This window comes from Bacillus rossius, chromosome 1 (genome assembly GCF_032445375.1).
Source record: "Bacillus rossius redtenbacheri isolate Brsri chromosome 1, Brsri_v3, whole genome shotgun sequence".
Classification (NCBI taxonomy): Eukaryota; Metazoa; Arthropoda; class Insecta; order Phasmatodea; family Bacillidae; genus Bacillus; species Bacillus rossius.
In genome coordinates this window covers 376,167,256-376,194,494 of record NC_086330.1, presented here as the reverse complement: position 1 = coordinate 376,194,494, position 27,239 = coordinate 376,167,256, and the positions used below count along the sequence as shown (strand labels likewise).

General features: G+C 46.7%; 1 protein-coding gene across 2 annotated transcripts in view; it reads left to right on the top strand.

The window, feature by feature from the left end:
• The window catches only part of LOC134528540 (phosphoenolpyruvate carboxykinase [GTP], mitochondrial-like), a 59,153-nt gene that overhangs the window by 4,239 nt on the left and 27,675 nt on the right, over positions 1-27,239 (top strand). The window contains exons 1-2 of one of the 2 annotated variants that reach the window (XM_063362257.1): positions 17,145-17,214; positions 24,761-24,869. In XM_063362257.1, the coding sequence (XP_063218327.1) occupies positions 17,174-17,214; positions 24,761-24,869 (150 nt within the window). In that variant the 5' untranslated portion in view covers positions 17,145-17,173. Of the gene's footprint in view, positions 1-17,144; positions 17,215-24,760; positions 24,870-27,239 lie in introns of those variants that run through there. The other variant, XM_063362258.1, reaches the window with a different exon arrangement.

Sequence of the window (27,239 nt, the reverse complement as noted above, 5' to 3'; positions counted from 1 at the left end):
TTCCCTTATAGCGCGAGTGGTGGCCTCAGAGGCCCCGGACCACCTGGCCCGATGCAATGCCTGGTGGGAGGGGGATACAGGCGTGGGGCGAGCAACCACTCGGTGCCTCTCGGAGAACTGTGACCAGCAGCGAGTGACCTAGTCCCTCCGATGTGTCGCCACTGCGCCGCCTAGCTCGTCTTTGACGTCACAACAACTAATAAATCGATGAACGCTGGCTGTACGCACGAAAAAGTGTCCCGTTACGCACATTGTTCCGTTACGCTGTGTCCCGTTACGCTCATTGTACGCTTGCGCCGCATCTATCTCTCTTCCACTCGATTGGCCTATGCGTCCGAGGAGAAGAAAGACAGCGGCAGCACACAACTTACATCTACACGTGAACTGTTTCGTCGACTGGTTATAAAGTGAAGTGAAAAATTAATGTGATTTTCATTGCTTATTACAACAATTTCGGCAATAAAGGTTAATTATTCTTGCATTTTAAAAATCTGATTACTAGTATAATTTCAAGTATTTATTCTTTTATTATTAAAATAAAATTGATTCAATTTTATTCATAAAAGTATGCAATCATTTAATCAATGTTTTGTTATGACCGACTTTACAGACAAACAATTTTTTTTTTAGGGCCACGATGATTTCGCGGATTCATTGGGTAACAAGATAGACTTGAAGCACATATAGATCTCTCTCGCGGTGGACCACAGAGCTCTGGACACGCCCCTGACAACTCTGAGCCAGTTGTAAACAAGGAGGAGTGGTACCCAGTCACATGTAACCCGGTTATAGGACGTGACCTTGTTATCAACCAATGAGCACTCGAAATAAACCTGATTGTGTACAGGCGATGATTGCACAGTTATTGTTTCCCAACAATAAGCGCAACTGCTTTTTTACAAGCTTTTATTTTTTTAACTTCACATTTTTGTTTTCTGTTTAGTTCAAATCTTGCAAGTTAAATTCAAACCACTTTCGCTTGAACTAGAGCTGAAATATTAGATACTCGTTTAGTTCTGATGACAATAACTTTTAATTATAAACGCAGATTCTGCCATTTGGAATTTTGGCCACCATCTTGAATATACGTTATTATTATCCAAAAATATATCTGGAAATATTTAAAATTAAAATTTTTTTTTACTTAATTTTATTTGAAGTGAAAACTTCTATGGGAAGGTTTGGATAGGTAGTAAATTCATGTAAGTCGTCATCGACATGGTCACGTGACGTGTTAATAACACTATATCTGTTCTTATTAGTGTTGAAATTGTGTTTTTGTTCAATTTTCATTTTAAATTTTAAGTTTACGATTACTGTGCAGTAAAAAGTGAGTATAAAATATATTAATATTCTCATATAGATATATAGTTTGAATAACGAAGAAAACGGAGTCTTTGTAGCAATATAACCTAAACATTAAGAACATCATTATCTTTTTTAATACCTACAATTACTATGCAATGCGTATTTTATAGTAATTTAGGAGTTATTTTACGAACGTGATAAAAACAAATTTGTTGTGTGATAATATTTTATTTCGTAAAAATTGCGAAAAAGTCTCTGATTTTTATCAAAAAAATATCTTCTTATGTTACACAATTATATTTTACAAATTTAGTATTTATTTCAAATTATATTTGTATTTTCTTAATTCTACTATTAATATTAATAATAAGTAGTTACTTTGATTTCCAAGTTTTAGTTTAAGATCAAACAATTCATTTGTATATCCAAAAATAACAACTGTTTGTTTATAGTTTTAAGTTTTCACTTCTATCGGCAGTCCTCATGACTGCTTTGAAATTTTTTTTAAAATAAAACTTGTTTTTGGTATTATTGAAGGTAATTCATATCTATAACTCGGCGAGCTAAATGTGTGATAGCCACTGTCACCCCTGGGGAAGCCAACTTTTCACAGACAAGAGAGCCAAACGCCCGATCGTGCATCTTCGGTTTTTTTTTTGTTCATTGTAACTCATGATAACTAATGGTCAATTAGGTTAGGTTAGCTACATTATAAATACTTTAAAACATTGTGGACGGTTGATTTGGTTAGGATAGCTACATTAAAGATACTGTGAAATCATGTAAACGGTTTCCTAGTCCTGGATAGCTACATATTAAAAAGTTATTTGCTAAGCAATCATAAAATGATTTTACAGTTTTTTTAATGTAGCTATACTTATCTAATATAACCAACCATCCAAAATGTTTTAAAGTATTTATAATGTAGCTAACCTATCCTAATCGACCGCAAAATTTAATGCCACACTGGTTTATGCAATGAGATAGAACGAAAAAAAAGCGAGCATGAACTTCGGGGAACTTCGGGTGTGGCTCTCTCGTCTGTGAAATGAAGGCTTCCCTAGCCCCTGGCGGCTGAACCACGCGCGTGGGGCCTAACTGCCGCCGGCCGGGTTCACCGACCCCGCAAGCACCTCTACACGCAGATAGTCCAGCGGCCACGGTGTGCAGTACCAGCACGTGCAACAACGCAACGCAGAAATTCTACAACTTCCAACCTTCTTGCAGTTCTTGGCTTGAGTTTCAGAAAACCTTTAAAGAAGCAGACGTTAGGTGCCCAGAAGCGCGCGATGTTCTTCACATTATGTGCGCCATGTTCACACTTGTGGAACTTTTAACACTGAAAATAACTTTTTGACGTGACAACGTCTAATAAATCGATGAACGCCGGCTGCACGCACGAAAATTTGTCACGTTCCACCTGAGCCGAGCGTGCAAGAACCGGCCAAACACCGTGCGAGAAAATCTTCTATAATATCAAACAGGTTAAGGCGGGCTTTTTAAAATAATTGTTCGTGATTATATTTTAACAAATTATTTAAATTAAATTTTGCAAAAAAATGTAAAATAATATTCGAAAATTAAAAAGTATGCAATTTTTCGTCAATTTTTCTTATGACGTTATCACGTAACATTATTGTCCGTAAACCGACTTTACAGACAACCCCCATTTTTTTTTTAAATAAAATTATTGACAATTTATTTTGTTTGCGTGATAAATGTAAGAAGCCCGGGGTGAATAAATCGTGTTCTCTACTGTTTCACGTGTTCAAGTCGCAGGGCCGGTGACGTCTCGCGAGCGAATATCTAGCACTGTTGTCTGTCGCGCTCCTGCCGTGGTTCACGTCGCCGGGGGTCAGCGCCCTGATAACAGCGTCTGTCATCTGGAGGCGTGGACTCTGCGCCTGCCACCTTCTTGCCTCGCCCCGCCGGCCCGAGCTGGCTCCTTATCACCGGCTTATCGCGGCGCGGGCGGCAACACGCCTTCCCGGGCACACACGCACAGCTTCGCGAGAGAACTGCTCCAGACATGCAGCGAGCGTCGCCCTTATCTCCCTGCCGCGCCAATACGTCTTATCATCACAGATGTAGGCTATAAGGAGGGCAGTCCGCCGAGCCTACTGACTTCCACTACACAAGGGACAAATAAAAATGACAGTACAGTCCTTGTTTGATTAAAATAAAGACAAAAAAAGAACGATAATTTTACGTGATAACGTCATAAGAAAACATTGATGAAAAATTTCATTATTTTTAATTTTCAAATATTATTTATAGTTTTTGCAAATTTAATTTAAATAACTTGTTTAAATATAATCACGAACAATTAGTTTAAAAGCCCGCCTTAACCTGTTTGATATATAGAAGATTTTCTCGCACGGTGGTTGGCAGGGTTCTTGCACTATCGGCTCAGGAGGAACGTGTCAATGAGTCATTGCTCATGCTTTTTCGTGCGTGCAGCCGGTGTTCATCGATTTATAAGACGTTATCGCGTCAAAAAAAGCTATGAGTTATACAACGAAACTCAAATTGACAATCCCCAAAAAAAAAAAAAAAAGTAAAATACCAAAAATTATTTTAGTCAAATATTCCTTTAAAACCTCCGTATAAGGTTCAGAAACCGGATACAGATGTATGCTCTACGTTATTTTCCACCTAAAAAAAAGGAATGCAGGAAGCAGCCCTTGACATAAAGACAAAAATATGATTTAATCACACGGTTGGCAGTGCATAAGTTAAAAGTCAAACCAATCTACAGGAAACTACAAAGAAACTAACAAGTATATTTTATTTTCTAATGGTTGCCACAACTGGTAGGGCTACCCCCCAGCATGGCCGGCCAGACCGCAGGGCTATGTCAGCAGGAAGGGGGTGTACAGGGGGGCAGCCCCCCCCCCCTTACCTACGAAATTAAATCCAGGGGGTAAGGGAGTGAAAGTACGTCTCTCACCCGCTTCCCATCGTTTTCCACGTTTACATTTACATATTCACGGGTTTCAATGACCTTCAGGTTAGACTACACAGTACTATTTACAACAGCTGTTGACTTGTGAGTCGTCTCAATTTGTTCGATACTGCTTTGGTCGAAGGTTTTCTCATCAATAGCGAAATGTATATAAAATTTTTAGCATATCCTGAAATTAATCAGTGAATTTTTCCGGTCTCCATAAATAAGGATTTTTCCACGAGATAAACATTGCACAAAACTATTTCTCGTTAACACAATTCCTGTTTTTGATTGTGGTTATCTGGTAATTTTTTTTTCCATCATTACAATATTTCGCTATTCCATTATATATCGTGCGAAATTTCGCTCCGCTATAAAAGCTCTTCTAAGGCATCACAATGTCCTCCCTCTTCATTTGTCCAAGAACAGTGTTACTTCCCGCCAGCTTGCATGCTACAGTAGGAAACTGCACTGACGTAATACTACAGTCGCAGGGACACTCGCATCAGCCACAGAACACTGACAGGAACCATCCACGCCACAGAACACTGACAGGAACCATCCACGCCACAGAACACTGACAGGAACCATCCACGCCACAGAACACTGACAGGAACCATCCACGCCACAGAACACTGACAGGAACCATCCACGCCACAGAACACTGACAGGAACCATACACGGCACAGAACACTGACAGGAACCATACACGCCACAGAACACTGACAGGAACCATCTGCGTCACAGAACACTGACAGGGACCATCCACGCCACAGAACACTGACAGGAACCATCTGCGCCACAGAACACTGACAGGGACCATCCACGCCACAGAACACTGACAGGAACCATCCACGCCACAGAACACTGACAGGAACCATCCACGCCACAGAACACTGACAGGAACCATCCACGCCACAGAACACTGACAGGAACCATCCACGCCACAGAACACTGACAGGAACCATCCACGCCACAGAACACTGACAGGAACCATCCACGCCACAGAACACTGACAGGAACCATCCACGCCACAGAACACTGACAGGAACCATCTGCGCCACAGAACACTGACAGGAACCATCCACGCCACAGAACACTGACAGGAACCATCCACGCCACAGAACACTGACAGGAACCATCCACGCCACAGAACACTGACAGGAACCATCCACGCCACAGAACACTGACAGGGACCATCCACGCCACAGAACACTGACAGGAACCATCCACGCCACAGAACACTGACAGGAACCATCCACGCCACAGAACACTGACAGGAACCATCCACGCCACAGAACACTGACAGGAACCATCCACGCCACAGAACACTGACAGGAACCATCTGCGCCACAGAACACTGACAGGAACCATCCACGCCACAGAACACTGACAGGAACCATCCACGCCACAGAACACTGACAGGAACCATCCACGCCACAGAACACTGACAGGAACCATCCACGCCACAGAACACTGACAGGAACCATACACGCCACAGAACACTGACAGGAACCATCCACACCACAGAACACTGACAGGAACCATCTGCGCCACAGAACACTGACAGGAACCATCCACGCCACAGAACACTGACAGGAACCATCTGCGCCACAGAACACTGACAGGAACCATCCACGCCACAGAACACTGACAGGAACCATCCACGCCACAGAACACTGACAGGAACCATCCACGCCACAGAACACTGACAGGAACCATCCACGCCACAGAACACTGACAGGAACCATACACGCCACAGAACACTGACAGGAACCATCTGCGCCACAGAACACTGACAGGAACCATCCACGCCACAGAACACTGACAGGAACCATCCACGCCACAGAACACTGACAGGAACCATCCACGCCACAGAACACTGACAGGAACCATCCACGCCACAGAACACTGACAGGAACCATACACGCCACAGAACACTGACAGGAACCATCTGCGCCACAGAACACTGACAGGAACCATCCACGCCACAGAACACTGACAGGAACCATCCACGCCACAGAACACTGACAGGAACCATCCACGCCACAGAACACTGACAGGAACCATCCACGCCACAGAACACTGACAGGAACCATCCACGCCACAGAACACTGACAGGAACCATCCACGCCACAGAACACTGACAGGAACCATCCACGCCACAGAACACTGACAGGAACCATCCACGCCACAGAACACTGACAGGAACCATCCACGCCACAGAACACTGACAGGAACCATCCACGCCACAGAACACTGACAGGAACCATCCACGCCTGGGAAGAGGTTCCGATGAGATGGGCTCAGGTCTCCTTCACACCTCAAGGAACGCAATACTAGAAGACAAAGACAGCTGACTGTCTTCGACCTCACTCAGAATATAGCTTCCAGTGTGATGGGGCACGTGATGACATGGTTTACAGAAGAAACTCCGGATACGGTAAAGAAGATTGCATTTAATTTCCCTCTCGTATGACATTCTTCCACATCAACAGACAGAGTATTTTGAAGAATATTTTTACGAGTGGGAAAAACATATTCGTAATGATAGCCCTATTAATTTTATACAGTTTTAATTGCTGCCAATATTTACATTGCTAATTAAATCACCACACTTAATGTCTGTTCATTAATCACTTAGTATCTGTCCAGTCCTCGCTGTAGCTAGGCTCGACAGTGGTTAGCCTCTCACCTCACCCCTGTCCACACAAATATTTTCGCGCCACTCGGTCGCGCTCGCTCGCCGAACTATCACTTCACTCTCTCGCCTGTTGGAACTCCCGCGGGGGCCGGCCTCGCTGCTTTTATACCCGTGGTCGTCTTTCTGGAACCCACTGGAGTGGTTGTGACTTGTCGCGTCATCCCGAGCCGACCCGACACACGAAGCATCCAGAATAACGGTGCTTATTCATGCCAATCCACGCGGCAGCCTCAATAAGCTCGCGGAATTCCCAGTCCGCAAAGGGATGGATGACAACGCAGAGGAAGGAGGACGCAGGTGCAGGGGGGGGGGGCCGAGACTGTCCGCTATAATCCCCGAAGGTATGCGCGTGTTACGTAATTGGCCGTGCGGGGCCGCCAGGACACTCAGGTAACTGATGCGCGTCGAGGCTTGTCTCCCGCGTTCGTAAACAAAAATAATTACATATAAGAGTAAGGAGACAGTCTACACCAAAAACAAACATAATAAAACTGTGACAAGACAGTGGCCAGTGGCAGTGACCAGTGGCAGTGACCAGTGGCAGTGACCAGTGGCAGAGACCAGTGGCAGAGACCAGGGGTAGAGACCAGTATTCGAAAGATTCGATGTGCGAGCAAAAAATCAAAATGCATTTCAGTAAATTTAAAAATTCAGTAAATTAAAAAAAAGTTCTTCCTTTATTTCGTCCACGCAATAGTATGTATTTGAATATGTACCATTTGTATAACTCAGGGTCATTCTAAATTTCTGATTTTAATAATGTTTCTACTAGGATTAATTTTACTTACCTGTGTAGGGTTTACATCCCCCCACCCCTGTTGAACCTAGCCCCGTTGAAAATTCACTAGGTATAATTTTTTACGTGTAACATCTTAGCTCTGGGGATATGTCATTTGGTATGGGCCTTACCTCGTGAATGTGACGAAGCCAAGGAACGGGCCATGGGAAGCCAAGGAACGGGCCATGGGAAGACAAGGAACGGGTCATGGGTAAACAAGGAATGGGCCATGGGAAGCCAAGGAACAATCCATGGGAAGACAAGGAACGGGCCATGGGAACACAAGGAACAGGCCATGGGAAGACAAGGAACGGGCCATGGGAAGACAAGGAACGGGCCATGGGAAGACAAGGAACGGACCATGGGAAGACAAGGAACGGGCCATGGGAACACAAGGAATGGGCCATGGGAAGCCAAGGAACGGGCCATGGTACACAAGGAACGGGCTATGGGAAGACAAGAAACGGGCCATGGGAAGACAAGGAACGGGCCATGGGAACACAAGGAACGGGCCATGGGAAGACAAGAAACGGGCCATTGGAACACAAGGAACGGGCCATGGGAACACAAGGAACAGGCCATGGGAAGACAAGGAACGGGCCATGGGAAGACAAGGAACGGGCCATGGGAAGACAAGGAACGGGCCATGGGAAGACAAGGAACGGGCCATTGGAACACAAGTAAAGGGCCATAGGAAGCCAAGTAACGGGCCATGGGAAGACAAGGAAAAGGCCATGGGAAGACAAGGAACAGGCCATTGGAACACAAGGAACGGGCCATGGGAAGACAAGGAAAAGGCCATGGGAAGACAAGGAACGGGCCATGGGAAGCCAAGAAACGGGCCATGGGAAGACAAGGAACGGATCATGGGATGATAAGGAACAGGCCATGGGAAGACAAGGAACAGGCCATGGGAAGACAAGGAACGGGCCATGGGAACACAAGGAACGGGCCATGGGAAGACAAGGAAAAGGCCATGGGAAGACAAGGAACGGGCCATGGGAAGACAAGGAACGGGCCATGGGAAGACAAGGAACGGGCCATGGGAAGGTAAAGGAACGGGCCATTGGAAAACACAAGGAACGGGCCATGGGAACACAAGGAACGGGCAATGGGAAGCCAAGGAATGGGCCATGGGAACACAAGGAACATGCCATGGGAACACAATGAACGGGACATGGGATACCAAGGAACGGGCCATGGGAACACGAGGAACGGGCCATGGGAACACAAAGAACGGGCCATGGGAACACAAGGAACGGGCCGTATGAACACAAGGAACGGGCCCTGGTAAGCCAAGGAACGGGCCATGTGAACAAGGGGAACGGGCCATGGGAAAACAAGGAACTGGCCATGGAAAGCCAAGGAACGGGCCATGGAAAGACAAGGAACGGGCCATTAGAACATGGGAAACGGGCCATAGGAAGACAAGGAACTGGCCATGGGAAGCCAAGGAACGGGCCATGGGAAGACAAGGAACAAGCCATAGTGAACACAAGGAACGGGACATGGGAAGACAAGAAACGGGCCATGGGAAGACAAGGACGGGCCATGGGACGACAAGGAACGGGCCATTGGAAGCCAAGGAAAGGGCCATAGGAACACAAGGAACGGGCCATGGGAAGACAAGGAACGGGCCATGGGAACACAAGGACCAAGCCATGGGAACACAAGGAACGGGCCATGGGAACACGAGGAACGGGCCATGGGAAGACAAGGAACGGGCCATGGGAACACGAGGAACGGGCCATGGGAACACAAGGAACGGGCCATGGGAACACAAGAAACGGGCCATGGGAATCCAAGGAACGGGCCATGGGAACACAAGGAACGGGCCATGGGAAGACAAGGAATGGGCCATGGGAACACAAGGAACGGGCCATGGGAACACAAGGAACGGGCCATGGGAATCCAAGGAACAGGCCAAGGGAAGACAAGGAACGGGCCATGGGAAGACAAGAAACGGGCCATGGGAAGCCAAGGAACGGGCCATGGGAACATGGGGAACGGGCCATGGGAAGACAAGGAACTGGCCATGGGAAGCCAAGTAACGGGCCATGGGAAGACAAGGAACGGGCCATGGGAACACAAGGAACGGGCCTTGGGAACACAAGGAACGGGCCATGGTAAGCCAAAGAACGGGCCAAGGGAACACATATACGGGCCATGGGAAGCCAAGGAACGGGCCATGGGAAGCCAAGAAACGGGCCATGGGAATCCAAGGAACGGGCCATGGGAAGACAAGGAATGGGCCATGGGAAGACAAGGAACAGGCTATGGGAACACAAGGACGGGCCATGGGAAGCAAAGGAACGGGCCATGGGAAGACAAGGAACGGGCCATGGGAATCCAAGGAACGGGCCATGGGAAGCCGAGGAACGGGCCATGGGAAGACAAGGAACGGGCCATGGGAACACAAGGAACGGGCCTTAGGAACACAAAGAACGGGCCATGGGAAGCCAAGGAACGGGCCATGGGAACACAAGGAACGGGCCATGGGAACACATGGAACGAGCCATGGTAAGCCAAGGAACGGGTCATGGGAAGACAAGGAACGGGCCATGGGAACACAAGGAACGGGCCATGGGAAGACAAGGAACGGGCCATGGGAAGCCAAGGAACGGGTCATGGGAAGACAAGGAACGGGCCATGGGAACACAAGGAACGGGCCATGGGAAGACAAGGAACGGGTCATGGGAAGCCAAAGAATGTTCCATGGGAAGACAAGGAACGGGCCATGGGAAGCCAAGGAACGGGACAGGGGAAGCCAAGGAACGGGCCATGGAAATCCAAGGATCGGGCCATGGGAAGACAAGGAACAGGCCATGGGAAGCCAAGGAACGGGCCTTGAGAACACATTGAACGGGCCATGGGAAGCCAAGGAACGGGACAGGGGAAGCCAAGGAACGGGCCATGGGAATCCAAGGAACGGGCCATGGGAAGACAAGGAACGGGCCATGGGATGACAAGGAACGGGCCATGGGAACACAAGGAACGGGCCATGGGAAGCCAAGGAACGGGCCTTGGGAACACAAGGAAAGGGCCATGGGAACACAAGGAACGGGCCATGGGAATCCAAGGAATGGGCCATGGGAAGACAAGGAAAGGGCCATGGGAAGCCAAGGAAAGGGGCCATGGGAACCCAAGGAATGGGCCATGGGAACACAAGGAACGGGCCATGGGAAGGCAAGGAACGGGCCATGGGAACACAAGGAACGGGCCATGGGAAGACAAGGAATGGGCCATGGGAACACAAGTAACGGGCCATGGGAACACAAGGAACGGGCCATGGGAATCCAAGAAACGGGCCATGGGAAGACAAGGAACGGGCCATGGGAAGACAAGGAATGGGCCATGGGCAGCCAAGGAATGGGCCATGGGAACACAAGGAATGGGCCATGGGAAGACAAGGAACGGGCCATTGGAACACAAGGACCGGGCCATTGGAAGACAAGGAATGGGCCATGGGAACACAAGGAACGGGCCATGGGAACACAAGGAACGGGCCATGGGAATCCAAGGAACGGGCCTTGGGAACACAAGGAACGGGCCTTGGGATCACAAGGAACGGGCCATGGGAATACAAGGAACGGGCCATGGAAAGCCAAGGAATGGGCCATGGGAACACAAGGAACGGGCCATGGGTATTCAAGGAACGGGCCAGGGGAAGACAAGGAACGGGCCATGGGAAGCCAAGGAATGGGCCATGGGAACACAAGTAACGGGTCATGGGAAGACAAGGAACGGGCCATGGGAACACAAGGAACGGGTCATGGGAAGACAAGGAACGGGCTTTGGGAACACAAGGATGGGCCATGGGAAGCCATGGAACGGGCCATGGGAAGCCAAATAACGGGCCATGGGAATCCAAGGACGGGCCATGGGAAGCCAAGGAACGGGCCATGGGAACACAAGGACGGGTCATGGGAAGCCAAGGAACGGGCCATGGGAAGCCAAGGAACGGGCCATGGGAAGACAAGGAACGGGCCATGGGAAGCCAAGGAACAGGCCATGGGAATCCAAGGAACGGGCCATGGGAAGACAAGGAACGGGCCATGGGAACACAAGGAACGGGCCATGGGAAGCCAAGGAACGGGCCATGGGAAGACAAGGAACGGGCCATGGGAACACAAGGAACAGGCCATGGGAACACAAGAAACGGGCCATGGGAATCCAAGGAACGGGCCATGGGAACACAAGGAACGGGCCATGGGAAGACAAGGAATGGGCCATGGGAACACAAGGAACGGGCCATGGGAACACAAGGAACGGGCCATGGGAATCCAAGGAACGGGCCATGGGAAGACAAGGAACGGGCCATGGGAAGACAAGAAACGGGCCATGGGAAGCCAAGGAATGGGCCATGGGAACACAAGGAACGGGCCATGGGAAGACAAGGAACGGGCCATGGGAAGACAAGGAACGGGCCATGGGAAGCCAAGGAACGGGCCATGGGAATCCAAGGAACGGGCCATGGGAAGACAAGGAACGGGCCATGGGAACACAAGGAACGGGCCATGGGAAGCCAAGGAACGGGCCATGGGAAGACAAGGAAAGGGCCATGGGAACACAAGGAACGGGCCATGGGAACACAAGAAACGGGCCATGGGAATCCAAGGAACGGTCCATGGGAACACAAGGAACGGGCCATGGGAAGACAAGGAATGGGCCATGGGAACACAAGGAACGGGCCATGGGAACACAAGGAACGGGCCATGGGAATCCAAGGAACGGGCCATGGGAAGACAAGGAACGGGCCTTGGGAACACAAGGACAGGGCCATGGGAAGCCAAGTTATGGGCCATGGGAACACAAGGAACGGGCCTTGGGAACACAAGGAACGGGCCTTGGGAACACAAGGAACGGGCCATGGGAAGCCAAGGAACGGGCTATGGGAAGCCAAGGAATGGGCCATGGGAAGCAAAGGAATGGGCCATGGGAACACAAGGAACGGGCCTTGGGAACACAAGGAATGGGTCATGGGAATACAAGGAATGGGCCATGGGAACACAAGGAACGGGCCATGGGAAGCCAAGGAATGGGCCATGGGAAGCCAAGGATCGGGCCTTGGGAACACAAGGAACGGGCCATGGGAACACAAGGAACGGGCCATGGGAATCCAAGGAACGGGCCATGGGAATACAAGGAACGGGCCATGGGAACACAAGGAACGGGGCATGGGATGTCAAGGAACGGGCCATGGGAACACAAGGAACGGGCCATGGGAAGCCAAGGAACGGGCCTTGGGAACACAAGGAACGGGCCTTGGGAACACAAGGAACGGGCCTTGGGAACACAAGGACAGGGCCATGGGAAGCCAAGTAATGGGCCATGGGAACATAAGGAACGGGCCTTGGGAACACAAGGAACGGGCCTTGGGAACACAAGGAACGGGCCATGGGAAGCCAAGGAACGGGCTATGGGAAGCCAAGGAATGGGCCATGGGAAGCCAAGGAATGGGCCATGGGAACACAAGGAACGGGCCTTGGGAACACAAGGAACGGGCCATGGGAAGACAAGGAATGGGTCATGGGAACACAAGGAACGGGCCTTGGGAATCCAAGGAACGGGCCATGGGAACACAAGGAACGGGCCATGGGAAGCCAAGGAACGGGCCATGGGAACACAAGGAACGGGCCTTGGGAACACAAGGAACGGGCCATGGGAAGCCAAGGAATGGGTCATGGGAACACAAGGAACGGGCCATGGGAATCCAAGGAACGGGCCATGGGAACACAAGGAACGGGCCATGGGAAGCCAAGGAACGGGCCATGGGAACACAAGGAACGGGCCATGGGAACACAAGGAACGGGCCATGGGAACACAAGGAACGGGCCTTGGGAACACAAGGAACGGGCCATGGGAAGCCAAGGAACGGGCCATGGGAACACAAGGAACGGGCCTTGGGAACACAAGGAACGGGCCATGGGAATACGAGAGAATGCTGGCGAGTACTTTAAGACTAGCTCACATTTTTTATGTAACTTTTCTCGGTGGATATGCAACATGAGATCCATAATATGTCTACAGTTATCTTAAAAAATTTTAAATAAATATTTCTTCAAAACTCCGCGACCCCGGAGAAACCCCCGGATAGCCTCCGCATGGGGAGCCTAGAGAAGAAACGGGCTCCCCATTTGGAAGCCACCCTGCAAGGTCTTGTTTCCACCCACCGTCTCTTTGGTAGTCTGACTTGTCGCAAGGGATTGTGTTCCTAGCAGACAAATGCCACAATCTGCCTGATACAATCAGTTTGGTTTGTCATCCACACAGACTTCACTCTGGCAGTTGAATTTGGGAGCAATCCTGTAGCATATGTAAATAAGGACTGAAATCAGTGAGACAAAACCTGCTCTTAAAACAACGAAACAAAGAGGACAAATCTGTTTGATGTGTAACATCTTAGCTCTAGTTGTACATTTGGTAGGCGTAATTTCATGAGTCTAGAGGTAGCCATGGAACGTAAATGTGTAACCACGGTGCTGCCATCTGTGACGGATGATGTGAACCAAAGTTCACAAAGCCATAGGGAAAATTTACCGTTTAGTGAATTTTAAAAAGATGGGTAGTATTTTAATAAAATTCCTTGTCGTTAATCAGGTTAAAAGTTTAAGTTTTTTTTTAAACTCATTTCGCTATTATTGGAGCCGTTTCATTATATAGTTTAAAATTTCGGTCTGTAAATCGAATAATTCAATAGTCAAGAAATGTATTTGAAAACTCAATTTGTGTATATTTATCATTCTCGGCATTAAAGAGTCCGCGTTTCCTATTATAAGTGTAAGTATTTACAACATGAGAACTCAGGAATTTGCTCTTTGCCGAGGTTATCTCTGGCGAGAACCGAAAGACTTGCTCTTTTTTTCCTTTCAATTTTGATGTTTTAAAAGTAGTGCACGCGGTGAGGGGGGGAGGGTACATGGGTCCCTGGGTCTAAGCGACGCCCCGCCTTCTCGGATCACGTCACTGAACAAAGTCTGAGCTGCGATGTCTTCGCCCGCACAACGCGTGGGAGTTACAACATTCCAAAGGTCTTCGGACGTTCATCGGTACTTCGGACCTTTAGCGTCCGAACGACGTAGGTTACGTGTAATAAGTTCGTAGAACTCCGCGTTGCAAAGCGTGCCACAAAAAACAAAAAAAAAAAAAAACATTCTCTGCACTTTTTAAAAAGATTCCTTTGGAAACCAGTTGCCAAGAAATGTTTTGTAACACTACAAGAAAGATCCTGTAAATTTGTACAACACATAGCTATGGTTATTTTTGCGTATATGAAACACATTTTTCGAGATCATACTGACTATTTCTTACGAAAATTGGCGCGTAATATTATATTTTAATCGATGGTCCATTCAAGCATTAATTTTTTAATCATCTAAAAACTAATCGAATATTCAATAATTTAATTTTTTATCATGCTTATTGATGTGCGCAGTTGATATTGGAAAGTTATTCAGGGAACGGTTTACAAATCACCATCTATCGGAGGTATTGGGACCACACAAAGGGTAAGAATCCGAACCCAGTGTTACTGCGAACAATATTTTGTAGTGATACGGCTGTTTCGATGTAAACGTACAAATCTACATGCATATTTCTGTCCCGCGCACAAAGACACAGACCTCGCGTCTCCGTGTGGACGTGTGGGGCCGAACCCCGGCACGTGTGTGTTTCACTCCGTGCTGCTCTGTTCGTCTCTGGTTTATGCACAGCTTTGCCGGCAAGCACGCATCTGACTCATGTACTAGCAAAATAACAAGCCATTTTAACAATTATTTTGTTTGTTTTACAACAGGATTGGCACAAATTGTTGAACAATTTTAAAGATCCAAGTCCAAAAGTGAACCTTACCTGAAAAAAAAAATTATATAGCAAGTGCCAGTACCTTCCTTTGTTCGTTAAGTCAATGACATTTTGTTTCAGAACGAATATATAATCAGACAAATTACGATACATACGTATCATAAAAAATTCCTTTATCAGTCCACACACCTTCCCTGAAAGATAAAACTGTATTGACAGTTCCTCTGTAAGTTGCAATGTTTGAGGTTAAACCTCTTCAGCAGCGTTGAAGAAATAATTTTAGCATGCAATAAAATTCACGCGCACCATGTAACGAAAATATAACGAGTTGAAGTCCAAAACGCATGCGAGAATAGACAAGTTCAAACGCAAGATGTAAAACGTACCATATGGCATATTTTCAAACGAATAAAATATTGTTCCTGTAATAGTCAAACTGAAACAAAAAAAAAACACATGTTCTTATATATTTTTTTAATATTGAATAAATATCTTCAAATATTTAAGCTTATTTTTTAATATTAACACCAATGAACACGCAGTTTCTGCAGTTAGGTTTTCTCAATATTTTCTCATAAGGTACTAGCCAAGAAAACTGTGACAGAACATACATGTCTTCGATGACATTAATCACTTATTTATTCTCTTTAGGACCCGCCCAGTCAGGGGTGTATTTGTGTTCGTGAGAAGCGCGACGCTCGCTGGTGCTTCTAGCGCGGTGTCTCCTCTGGACTGGCGCACAGTCTTCTAGTCACGCATTGAGCGGTGACCGTAACATTATATGGCAGAGAAACGAAGATAAACATGTATTGCAAGGCCCTTGAGTGCTTTCAAGATTCTGTACTGGGCGTTTAGTATCTAAAAATTACTCTGAAAACACACATTTTACCCGTTTTCGCTCTTCTCCAAACACAGTTTCAAAACAAAACACGGAAACTGAACTGCTCATCTGCCCTCTGCGTATCCGTAAATGCTTTCCGTGAACAGAGTACGCTCTGATAGCGAGGGCGTGGTTTTTTGTGAAGCTCTGCACACTCTGTGTGCGTCCAGGTAAGCTGCGTTCTCTCTTCCTTTCTATGTTAACTACATGCTACCCTTTATCCGCGACAGAGAAGTGTATCTTTAGAATCGTGACAAAAAGTCACACAATACATTCATTTTCATCCGCGCGTACACCGAAATCGATTTGATTTTTTTTTGCGACAGGCTAAAAAAAATAAAATAATAATTCAAAACTGTTCAGTTTTAGAGTGTCGGAAGTCAATAGCCATTGAACTGGTGACATTTCTGGAGTCCATCCTAGAGGTCGTTGTTTTTTTTTTTTTTTTTTTTACCAGTCCTAGTTGTTGTGGTGACGAAAACGGCGCTTCGCTGAAAACAACGCTTTGTCCGTTGCATGTTGCAGTTTTTGCTAGAAAAAAACATATTATGTATTTGTCTGTGCGTTGCCCAACTGCCCCGTGTGGCCTCTGTGTTCTGCACGTGACGACATGCGAGGCTGTGTAAGGGGGAGGGGGGAGGCGCGGGGGTCAACACGGGACCTTCGGAACGTCACAGGCCCGGCCCTCCCTCGACCTTGAACTCGCCGGGCTACAAGAGCGCTCCGCGTGTCTGCCCTGCAGTCACTGCCGCCATGCCGCCCGAGTTCGCCCGCTCGCTGTCCGACAGCCACTGGTGAGTGCTCCGGGGGTCCTCCCAGGGTCGTCACCACATCGCCGAATGTCCACATTGACCACAACGCCGACAGCTAGAAAACTGCTGTGTACCACAACACCGAAATAACAACTGAATGAATTTGTGTGCGTTTCTTAAATGTACCTTAACGCCGAAATACCACAATCAAACCTAACCTTACTTAACCTAACCTAACTTAGCGTAATATAACCTAACCTAACTTAACCTAGTCTATCCTAGCCTAGGCTTACCTAATCTAGCCTAACCTTACCTAGTCTAACCTAACCTAGTCTAACCTAACTTAGTCTAACCTAACCTAGTCTAACTTAACCTAGTCTAACCTAACCTAACTTTTGTGGCAGTCCTGCAGTGACATTTTTCGGCGTTAGTGTATTTCGGCGTTGTGGTAATTCGGCGTTGTGGCACACAGCAGTTTTCTAGCTGTCGGGATTATGGTCAATTTGGTATTTCGGCATTGTGGTGCGTCCCCGTTCTCACACTACTAGCGCTGCCTGGCTTCGCGCGGGTAGATTAGGTCACATATTCAGCCGGGGGCTGGGGGAGTATTTGTAGTCTATGTCCCTTCACATAAAGTGATTGTCTGCACTTCTACAAAAGATTCCTTCGTAAACCACCTGTCAAGAAATAGTTTGTAACACTACAAGAAAGATATTGTAACATTGTACAACACATGGCTATAAGTTATTTGTTCATACGAGGGCTGTTTTTTTTTCAACCTCCAAAAGGCTATATAAAAAAAGGAAATTTACGTATCATAGTAATTCTACCACCAAAAGTACAGTAGGGTCTTACTTATTTTAATACATAAAAGCCAAAACTATCGAGGTATTTGTCATATCGTAACACAAGCTTATCTATGCATGTTTCGAAGAAGTTAGCCGCCAGTGAATAGAGATAACAGGACAAGTGCCTTGATCTCCCGCTCCCTCACGACACCACTGTGAGGCGGGTGGACTAATTGTGCGGAGTATTGTGCCTCATTATTCATATTCTTGCGATAATTCTTGACGCGGGAGCCAGTGCGCCGCGCGATTAGTCCACCCGCCTCACAGTGGTGTCGTGAGGGAGCAGGAGATCAAGGCACTTGTCCTGTTATCTCTATTCACTGGCGGCTAACTTCTTCGAAACATGCATAGAAAAGCTTGTGTTACGATATGAAAAATGCCTCGATAGTTTTGGCTTTTATGTATTAAAATAAGTAAGACCCTACTGTACTTTTGGTGGTAGAATTACTATGTTACGTAAATTTCCTTTTTTTATATAGCCTTTCGGAGGTTGAAAAAAAACAGCCCTCGTACATATGAAATAAATTTTTATATATAATACTGAGTACCTACTTCTTACGAAAATTTACGCATATTTTTTAATCGAATCCCACTAATATTATAAATGTGAAAGTTTGGATGGATGGATGGATGGATGGATGGATGGATGTTTGTTACTCAATCACTCCAGAACGGCTGAACGGATCTGGATGAAATTTGGCCTACAGCGAGCTCATAACCTGTATTAACACATAGACCACATATTAATATGAAATACCATCCCTAAGGGAGTGAAAAAGTGATAATTTCATTTTATAACAGAAAAAATCATAGGTCATAGACATACAAATAGTGAGTGAGTGAGTGTCATTTCTCTATGTCTGCCACACGATCATACACATATTAAGGTCTGGAAAATTCATGTTTTTCTCCTTGGTGAGACCAGTCCGCTTAGTGGAGCTCGCAGCGGCTAGCAAAATAAAGGCGCTCATAACAGTTTTGTTCTTAACTTCGTAATAGATAGAGTTGCCTTGAATTTTAAACGCACCATCGTTTGATGTCTTTAATTTTCGTTTGTATGTGCCGTATGCGTTCCTATACCATTCATCCGATTGCGATGAAATTTTGGTGAGTTATGCGCATGCCCGTGAAGGTTTCTGAGACGGTATAACTATTTTGCAAAAGTTGGAGCACGAATCGTTTTTTTAAAAAAAATGTGTTCATTACATATTTTATAGCGGCACATTGTCTGTTTTTGTTGTATAAGTGCACACACATGAGACAATTTATTTAAATATAAAATAGAGACAGAGAGAGTGATATATATATATATATATAGTGAGATAGAGAGAGACAGAGAGATAAGTTGAGATAGAGTGAGGGAGAGAGAAGGAAATAGGTTATATAAAGATATATATAGATGTATAGAGCTATATATAGAGATTTATATATAGAAGAGATAGAGATAGTGGGAGGTATATATGTATATGTATATATAAAGAGATAAATAGAGATAGAAAGATACATTGATATATAGATGTAGATAGAGATAAATATATATATTTAGAGAGATGGATATATGATTTGTATATGTGTAACTACTTCAAACATATTACAAAACAAAACTGAATGAGGAATTGCAATGTATGCCGAGCATTTGCTAGATAATGGAATATTTTCAATATTAGTAATCTCTTATTTTTCAGCTTTTTCTATAGTGCTTTATAGAGACTAGATTACATACAGACTACCAATTTTTAGATAAATACAGGTAAATAACTATACACTGGTAGAACAACGTCTGTCGGGATCTGAAAGTGATATAAATTATTTTGCACACTTGACATTCAAATTAACAAGACAAATACTAACTACATTTGATTTCGAAAAAGGTCCCCTTCAGCCTGTGTTCAGCCCGGGCAACGCCGGGTACTGCAGCTAGTAGATTTAATTAGACTTTATTTTGTTTTTTATCAAGCTTATTAATGTGCGCAGTTTATTTAGGAAGGCTATTCAAGGAACGGTTTACAAATTGGAGATATTGGGACAACACAAAGCATAAATACCCGGGTAATAATCCGAATCCCCAGTATTTCAACAAACGCTATTTTGTAGTGATACAGTTGTTTTTATATCAATGTACAAATATATGCAATTTTACATGAATATTTCTTTAACATTTACAAAAAAAATTACTGTATTATCTTTTCCAAGTTGAGAAAAAAGCCAATTAATGAGTAACTTTTTTCCCGTGTCCCCTGTAGTACCAAGGAAAAATGTTCTCCATTATCAATGCGTCGTAAAACTGTGTCAAAGACGACTTCGTTGTCATTAAGGCAAATAAAGCGTCAACAATGCAATCTCCGTTCCCACGGAGGCGAAGGAAGCATCAACAATTAATTAGCTGTTATCATGGAGACGACGTTAAGAAATTGCATAGTTACGTATTGTTACTATCCCATAGGAAGTATACTATTTTCCGGGATGTAAAGAACCCCATGTCCGATAGGGTATTAGTAGTATATGAATGTATTTCCAGCGCCTTTTCCATAAATTCAAAATAACATTACGAAAAAAATTCCAAACGTAGATACGTTCCTAGGTTTGCCCTGAAAATAGCGTTAATAAATACGTAATAGTTCATGATAAATCACACGTTCAACTTGCATTACAACACCAGTTCCATTGGCGGAGAACTTTAGTCAATGGAGGTATTGTTTTATAATAAAAGTATTTAATATGGCGGTGTATTGCAGTTGTAGGGAAATATTAATGTTTATATTTTCTGTATGTTGGTTGATGGTCCAAATGTCATTGAATTAAGAAAAAAAATTTTTTTTTTAATATTTCATTTAAAGTAGTGTTGTGAATCACGTAGTGATTCGGCCTCTCGGGTATCATTGGACGCGTACCAACGCCCAGAAGGAGTCTTGGTCCAATCATCGATTGTTTGATTGAAGTACGCCCTGCGTTAATACAATCCTCAAAATATTTTGATTTCTGTCACCACCGTTGACGTTACAATTACTTTGTATGCAACGAGTGATAGGTTTGTCTGAGTCAACATGCAGATATTTGTTTTGTACATAATAAAATAAATACCAAGTTTCTGTCACAATATATTTTATTAGTTATATCTAATATTTAATGAGTGATGAGACTTATCTGCTGCATCTAACAAAATGTGTCAACAGAATCCACTCAGCAACAAATATTTGTTCTTATGAAATCTGTATAAACAAATATTCTGTAGATGTATCAAACCTTATTCTCAATGTGGCATCACAGCGAATTTCTTATGAATATCAGCTGCAAGAAATTCTCTCGGTTAGTAAAGTCAAATTTACCGTCCCAGGATAAATAAATGTCTAAAAAAGTTTAATTGTACTTTGTACACTGACCTAGCTTGATAAACTCTTGAAAATAAAATGATTAATTGGTTTAGCAGAAAAGAACTTCGACCTTATAAATCGCATTGTAAATTAATTACATCTTCAGTGACATAACGGTTCATAGTTCGAGGTTCAGAAAAAGGAAATCTAGGTTTCTATGTAAACACCGGAGAAATACTAGTAAAAATATTATAAAAAGTAGTTATGATATCAATTTTGTTTGTATTTATATTTTTATAAGAATCTAATAACCTCTTGGCCTGCAACTAGCTTTTTACTTTTCTGTAACTAGCATATGTTACATCTTATATAATATGTCTGGTATTTATTTTCAAGTATTTGCTGTTCAAATATCCTGAGGCGGCAACCATCATTTTCGACTGAATGCAAATCGAGCTGCAGCGCTAAGAAAGATGCAGTCATTGAACTCAACACAGCATCAACTACGGGCTCAGTTCGAGTTACTGAAGCCCTCGGCTACGACTGATATAACTGCTGCGCCCTTTCAGAACGTTCCTGTCTTCGGTATTGGCACAGACGCTAGCACCGACATTATACTTTTGAAATAAATGGAACTGCTCCAAATCAGTCAAAAATTCTCGAACGTAATCGGTAAACTACCACTGTTTATTTCAGCGACTGTTCAGTGATTTTCTATGATTAGTCATAGTCAGCGTGAACTTATTATCTGAACATTCAGTGTTACACATTTTACTGTAGTCACTTTATCCTGGTGTATAGTGCCAAAGTTACATTTGTGGTTTAAACATTATTGGTTTAGAAAAATTACAGAAGTAAAACTTTTTAAGTTTAAAGGCTATTTTATTGTCTAAGTAATCATATAGTTTGATTTATTTCATTAAATGTTATTTTACTAAGTTGTTATAATGCTCACAATTTTAAGAAATTTGAAAGATTGGTAAATATGTATAAATTTTCGTGATACAATTTCAACATATATAATAAAGTAGCCAGTATAATTCCTTTAAATCTAAATATCTTTAATTCAGATATCTTGATTTGTTTGCCTAAAAATGTTTATAATGTAACTTAGCAGCTGATCTTACGCAAAACGAATGTAATACATATATACTATTTTCTTTAAGTTTAACAGTATTTCACATACATATAAAATAATGACATGGAGCTAGACGGACTTTTTAACACCGCGGAAACATCACGTGGCTCATAATGTAATACTTTCGTATGATATGCAGTTTGTCCGCTAAAAAACGCGCGACGACAGTTTATTTGTCGTGGAAAGCCCTCGCGAGTGCTGATTGCGTTGAAGCAGTTTTGTGTCTTCGTGCATGAGATTTACCCTCACCCCCCCCCCCCCTAATGAGGCTGGGCATTTTCTGATTGCAACTGACACAAGATTAAATGATGTTTTCTGGGAAACATCATGTTTTTATCATGAGAAACACTTGCGTTCACCAATTTTATCTAGATTTTTTGACGTTATAACGTCTTATAAATCGATGAACGCTGGCTGCACGCACGAAAAAGCATGAGCATGACTCATTTACACGTTCCGCCTGAGCCGATAGTGCAAGAACCGGCCAACCACCGTGCGAGAAAAATCTTTTATAATATCAAACAGGTTAAGGCGGGCTTTTAAACTAATTGTTCGTCATTATATTTAAACAAATTATTTAAATTAAATTTGCAAAATCTGTAAATAATATTTGAAAATTAAAACTTATGCAATTTTTCATGAATGTATTCTTATGACGTTATCACGTAAAATTATCGTCCGTAAACCGACTTTACAGACAAACCCCCCCCCCCTTTTTAATCTATATATATAATCTGGTTCAGTCATTTCTATGGTGTGACGTCCGGAAAAATTTATGTTTTTCGTTTCATAGTCTCTATACCTCAAAACCACTGTCGGCTAAAAATTATATATACGCTAAATGGAACCTTGGAAAAATGATTAAAACTCTACTAGCCGAAAATATTTTTACATTGAGTATTTTATTTTACTAGTTTTCAACTTAGCGGAATTAAATTTTTATTTTTAAATATTATAATATCTTTTTTATTTGATTTCTTATCACTTGCTGTGCATGCCGGACTTCGACAAAACGAAAGATACAAAGTGACAAAAGTGGCGACAGTGACTGTTGTGTTTGCTGCAGTCTCATTCAGTGGTCGGAATATTTGTGAAAAACGCGTGAACTGAATAATTAATGTGTGTAATACCACAAAGACAGTAGTTTAAAAAAAATATATGCTATTCTTCAATGTCTCACCTAAATATATCTAAATAAAATGTGTCAATGCCCTAAAAATAAATTCAGAGGTGCTATTGCACGTGCTAGTGAAAAACAAATTCTATAGTTTTTCCATGCAGATTTGAATAACTTTTGAATTGTTTATTGCTTACCTACATAGATCATAGCTGTATATATATATAACTTTTTTAATAATATGCTGAATTGCTTGTCTTATGATCCGTTTAAAACAATTAAAAATATGAACAAATCGCTTTCGTGTGTCCGAAGTTGGTGATATTGAATAGCGAATACGAATGGAGAAAGAACGAAGATTCACTTGCACTGAAGCCCACTATGCACTAGCGAGCCGTGGCCTAGTCTACATGGTCACGTGGTAACCGAGAGAAGCCGTCTATTATTAGCGTCACTGATCTGCGTAAAGCATCGGCTGAAATGTAGTTGTTGGCACTGTGGAAAAAGTTTCCAAGACTGTATTTGATAGAAGACACAAGATTCTAATTCATACTTGCTAAACTGCATCTCATACGGTCAAACATCATTTCCGCGATGCTTTGGACGTGGCGATATGGCGATGTCGAGGTGACAAACACGCGAACGAGCAAATTCACGTGTTCTCGTGTTGAAAATACACTTGTAACACAAAACTCGCACACGAAATTTAACATAGAATTCTTTTAAAAATAATGCTGAGAGTATCGTGTTTTCAACAACATTTCTGAACGCCAATCACGCGTAGTTTGCACACGCGCTACTAGAATGCGCTGCCGGCGCAGTTAACGTCGACTGTCGAATCATTTCGATTTGCAGAGCGAAACTTTAAACTGTACAACGAAACGGCTCCGATAAAAGTAAAAAAATAATTGAAACAAATAAGTACTAAGCCCTGGTTTTGGAGCTGATTTCAGATAGGGAATTTTATTAAAATACTGTCCATCTTGTTAAAATTCATTAAAAAGTTAATACTTTTATTTTTGTATTTGTGAACTATGGTTCGCGCCGGGAGCTAAGATGTGACACGCCTGAACTAGCTGACAGCATGCCTGACAACTGCCTGACAACTGCCTGACAACTGCCTGACAACTGCCTGACAACTGCCTGACAACTGCCTGACAACTGCTTGTTCCAGCGGCAGACAGGCGGCGTCGCAGTTCGCGAAGGCGCGGTCACAGCCGAGCTTCTGCCTGCCGCCGCGACTGTCGCGAGGACTGAGCGCTGTCGGCGCGCTGCCGCCCCAGGTGAGTCACCGTCACCCCAGGCCAGTCACCGTCACCCCAGGCCAGTCACCGTCACCCCAGGCCAGTCACCGTCACCCCAGGCCAGTCACCGTCACCCCGGGCCAGTCACCGTCACCCCAGGCCAGTCACCGTCACCCCAGGCCAGTCACCGTCACCCCAGGCCTGTCACCGTCACCCCAGGCCAGTCACCGTCACCCCGGGCCAGTCACCGTCACCCCGGGCCAGTCACCGTCACCCCAGGCCAGTCACCGTCACCCCGGGTCAGTCACCGTCACCCCGGGCCAGTCACCGTCACCCCAGGCCAGTCACCGTCACCCCGGGTCAGTCACCGTCACCCCGGGCCAGTCACCGTCACCCCAGGCCAGTCACCGTCACCCCAGGTCAGTCACCGTCACCCCAGGCCAGTCACCGTCACCCCAGGCCAGTCACCGTCACCCCGGGCCAGTCACCGTCACCCCGGGCCAGTCACCGTCACCCCAGGCCAGTCACCGTCACCCCAGGCCAGTCACCGTCACCCCAGGCCAGTCACCGTCACCCCAGGCCAGTCACCGTCACCCCGGGTCAGTCACCGTCACCCCAGGCCAGTCACCGTCACCCCAGGCCAGTCACCGTCACCCCGGGCCAGTCACCGTCACCCCAGGCCAGTCACCGTCACCCCGGGCCAGTCACCGTCACCCCGGGCCAGTCACCGTCACCCCGGGCCAGTCACCGTCACCCCGGGCCAGTCACCGTCACCCCGGGTCAGTCACCGTCACCCCAGGCCAGTCACCGTCACCCCGGGCCAGTCACCGTCACCCCAGGCCAGTCACCGTCACCCCGGGCCAGTCACCGTCACCCCGGGCCAGTCACCGTCACCCCGGGTCAGTCACCGTCACCCCAGGCCAGTCACCGTCACCCCAGGCCAGTCACCGTCACCCCGGGTCAGTCACCGTCACCCCAGGCCAGTCACCGTCACCCCGGGTCAGTCACCGTCACCCCAGGCCAGTCACCGTCACCCCAGGCCAGTCACCGTCACCCCAGGCCAGTCACCGTCACCCCAGGCCAGTCACCGTCACCCCGGGCCAGTCACCGTCACCCCGGGTCAGTCACCGTCACCCCGGGCCAGTCACCGTCACCCCGGGCCAGTCACCGTCACCCCGGGCCAGTCACCGTCACCCCAGGCCAGTCACCGTCACCCCAGGCCAGTCACCGTCACCCCAGGCCAGTCACCGTCACCCCGGGCCAGTCACCGTCACCCCGGGTCAGTCACCGTCACCCCAGGCCAGTCACCGTCACCCCGGGTCAGTCACCGTCACCCCGGGTCAGTCACCGTCACCCCAGGCCAGTCACCGTCACCCCGGGCCAGTCACCGTCACCCCGGGTCAGTCACCGTCACCCCGGGCCAGTCACCGTCACCCCGGGCCAGTCACCGTCACCCCGGGCCAGTCACCGTCACCCCGGGCCAGTCACCGTCACCCCGGGTCAGTCACCGTCACCCCGGGCCAGTCACCGTCACCCCGGGCCAGTCACCGTCACCCCGGGCCAGTCACCGTCACCCCGGGCCAGTCACCGTCACCCCGGGCCAGTCACCGTCACCCCAGGCCAGTCACCGTCACCCCGGGCCAGTCACCGTCACCCCGGGCCAGTCACCGTCACCCCGGGTCAGTCACCGTCACCCCAGGCCAGTCACCGTCACCCCAGGCCAGTCACCGTCACCCCGGGTCAGTCACCGTCACCCCAGGCCAGTCACCGTCACCCCAGGCCAGTCACCGTCACCCCAGGCCAGTCACCGTCACCCCGGGCCAGTCACCGTCACCCCAGGCCAGTCACCGTCACCCCGGGCCAGTCACCGTCACCCCAGGCCAGTCACCGTCACCCCAGGCCAGTCACCGTCACCCCGGGCCAGTCACCGTCACCCCGGGCCAGTCACCGTCACCCCAGGCCAGTCACCGTCACCCCGGGCCAGTCACCGTCACCCCGGGCCAGTCACCGTCACCCCGGGCCAGTCACCGTCACCCCGGGCCAGTCACCGTCACCCCGGGTCAGTCACCGTCACCCCGGGCCAGTCACCGTCACCCCGGGCCAGTCACCGTCATCCCGGGTCAGTCACCGTCACCCCGGGCCAGTCACCGTCACCCCGGGCCAGTCACCGTCACCCCGGGCCAGTCACCGTCACCCCGGGTCAGTCACCGTCACCCCGGGCCAGTCACCGTCACCCCGGGTCAGTCACCGTCACCCCGGGTCAGTCACCGTCACCCCGGGTCAGTCACCGTCACCCCGGGCCAGTCACCGTCACCCCGGGCCAGTCACCGTCACCCCGGGCCAGTCACCGTCACCCCAGGTCAGTCACCGTCACCCCGGGTCAGTCACCGTCACCCCAGGCCAGTCACC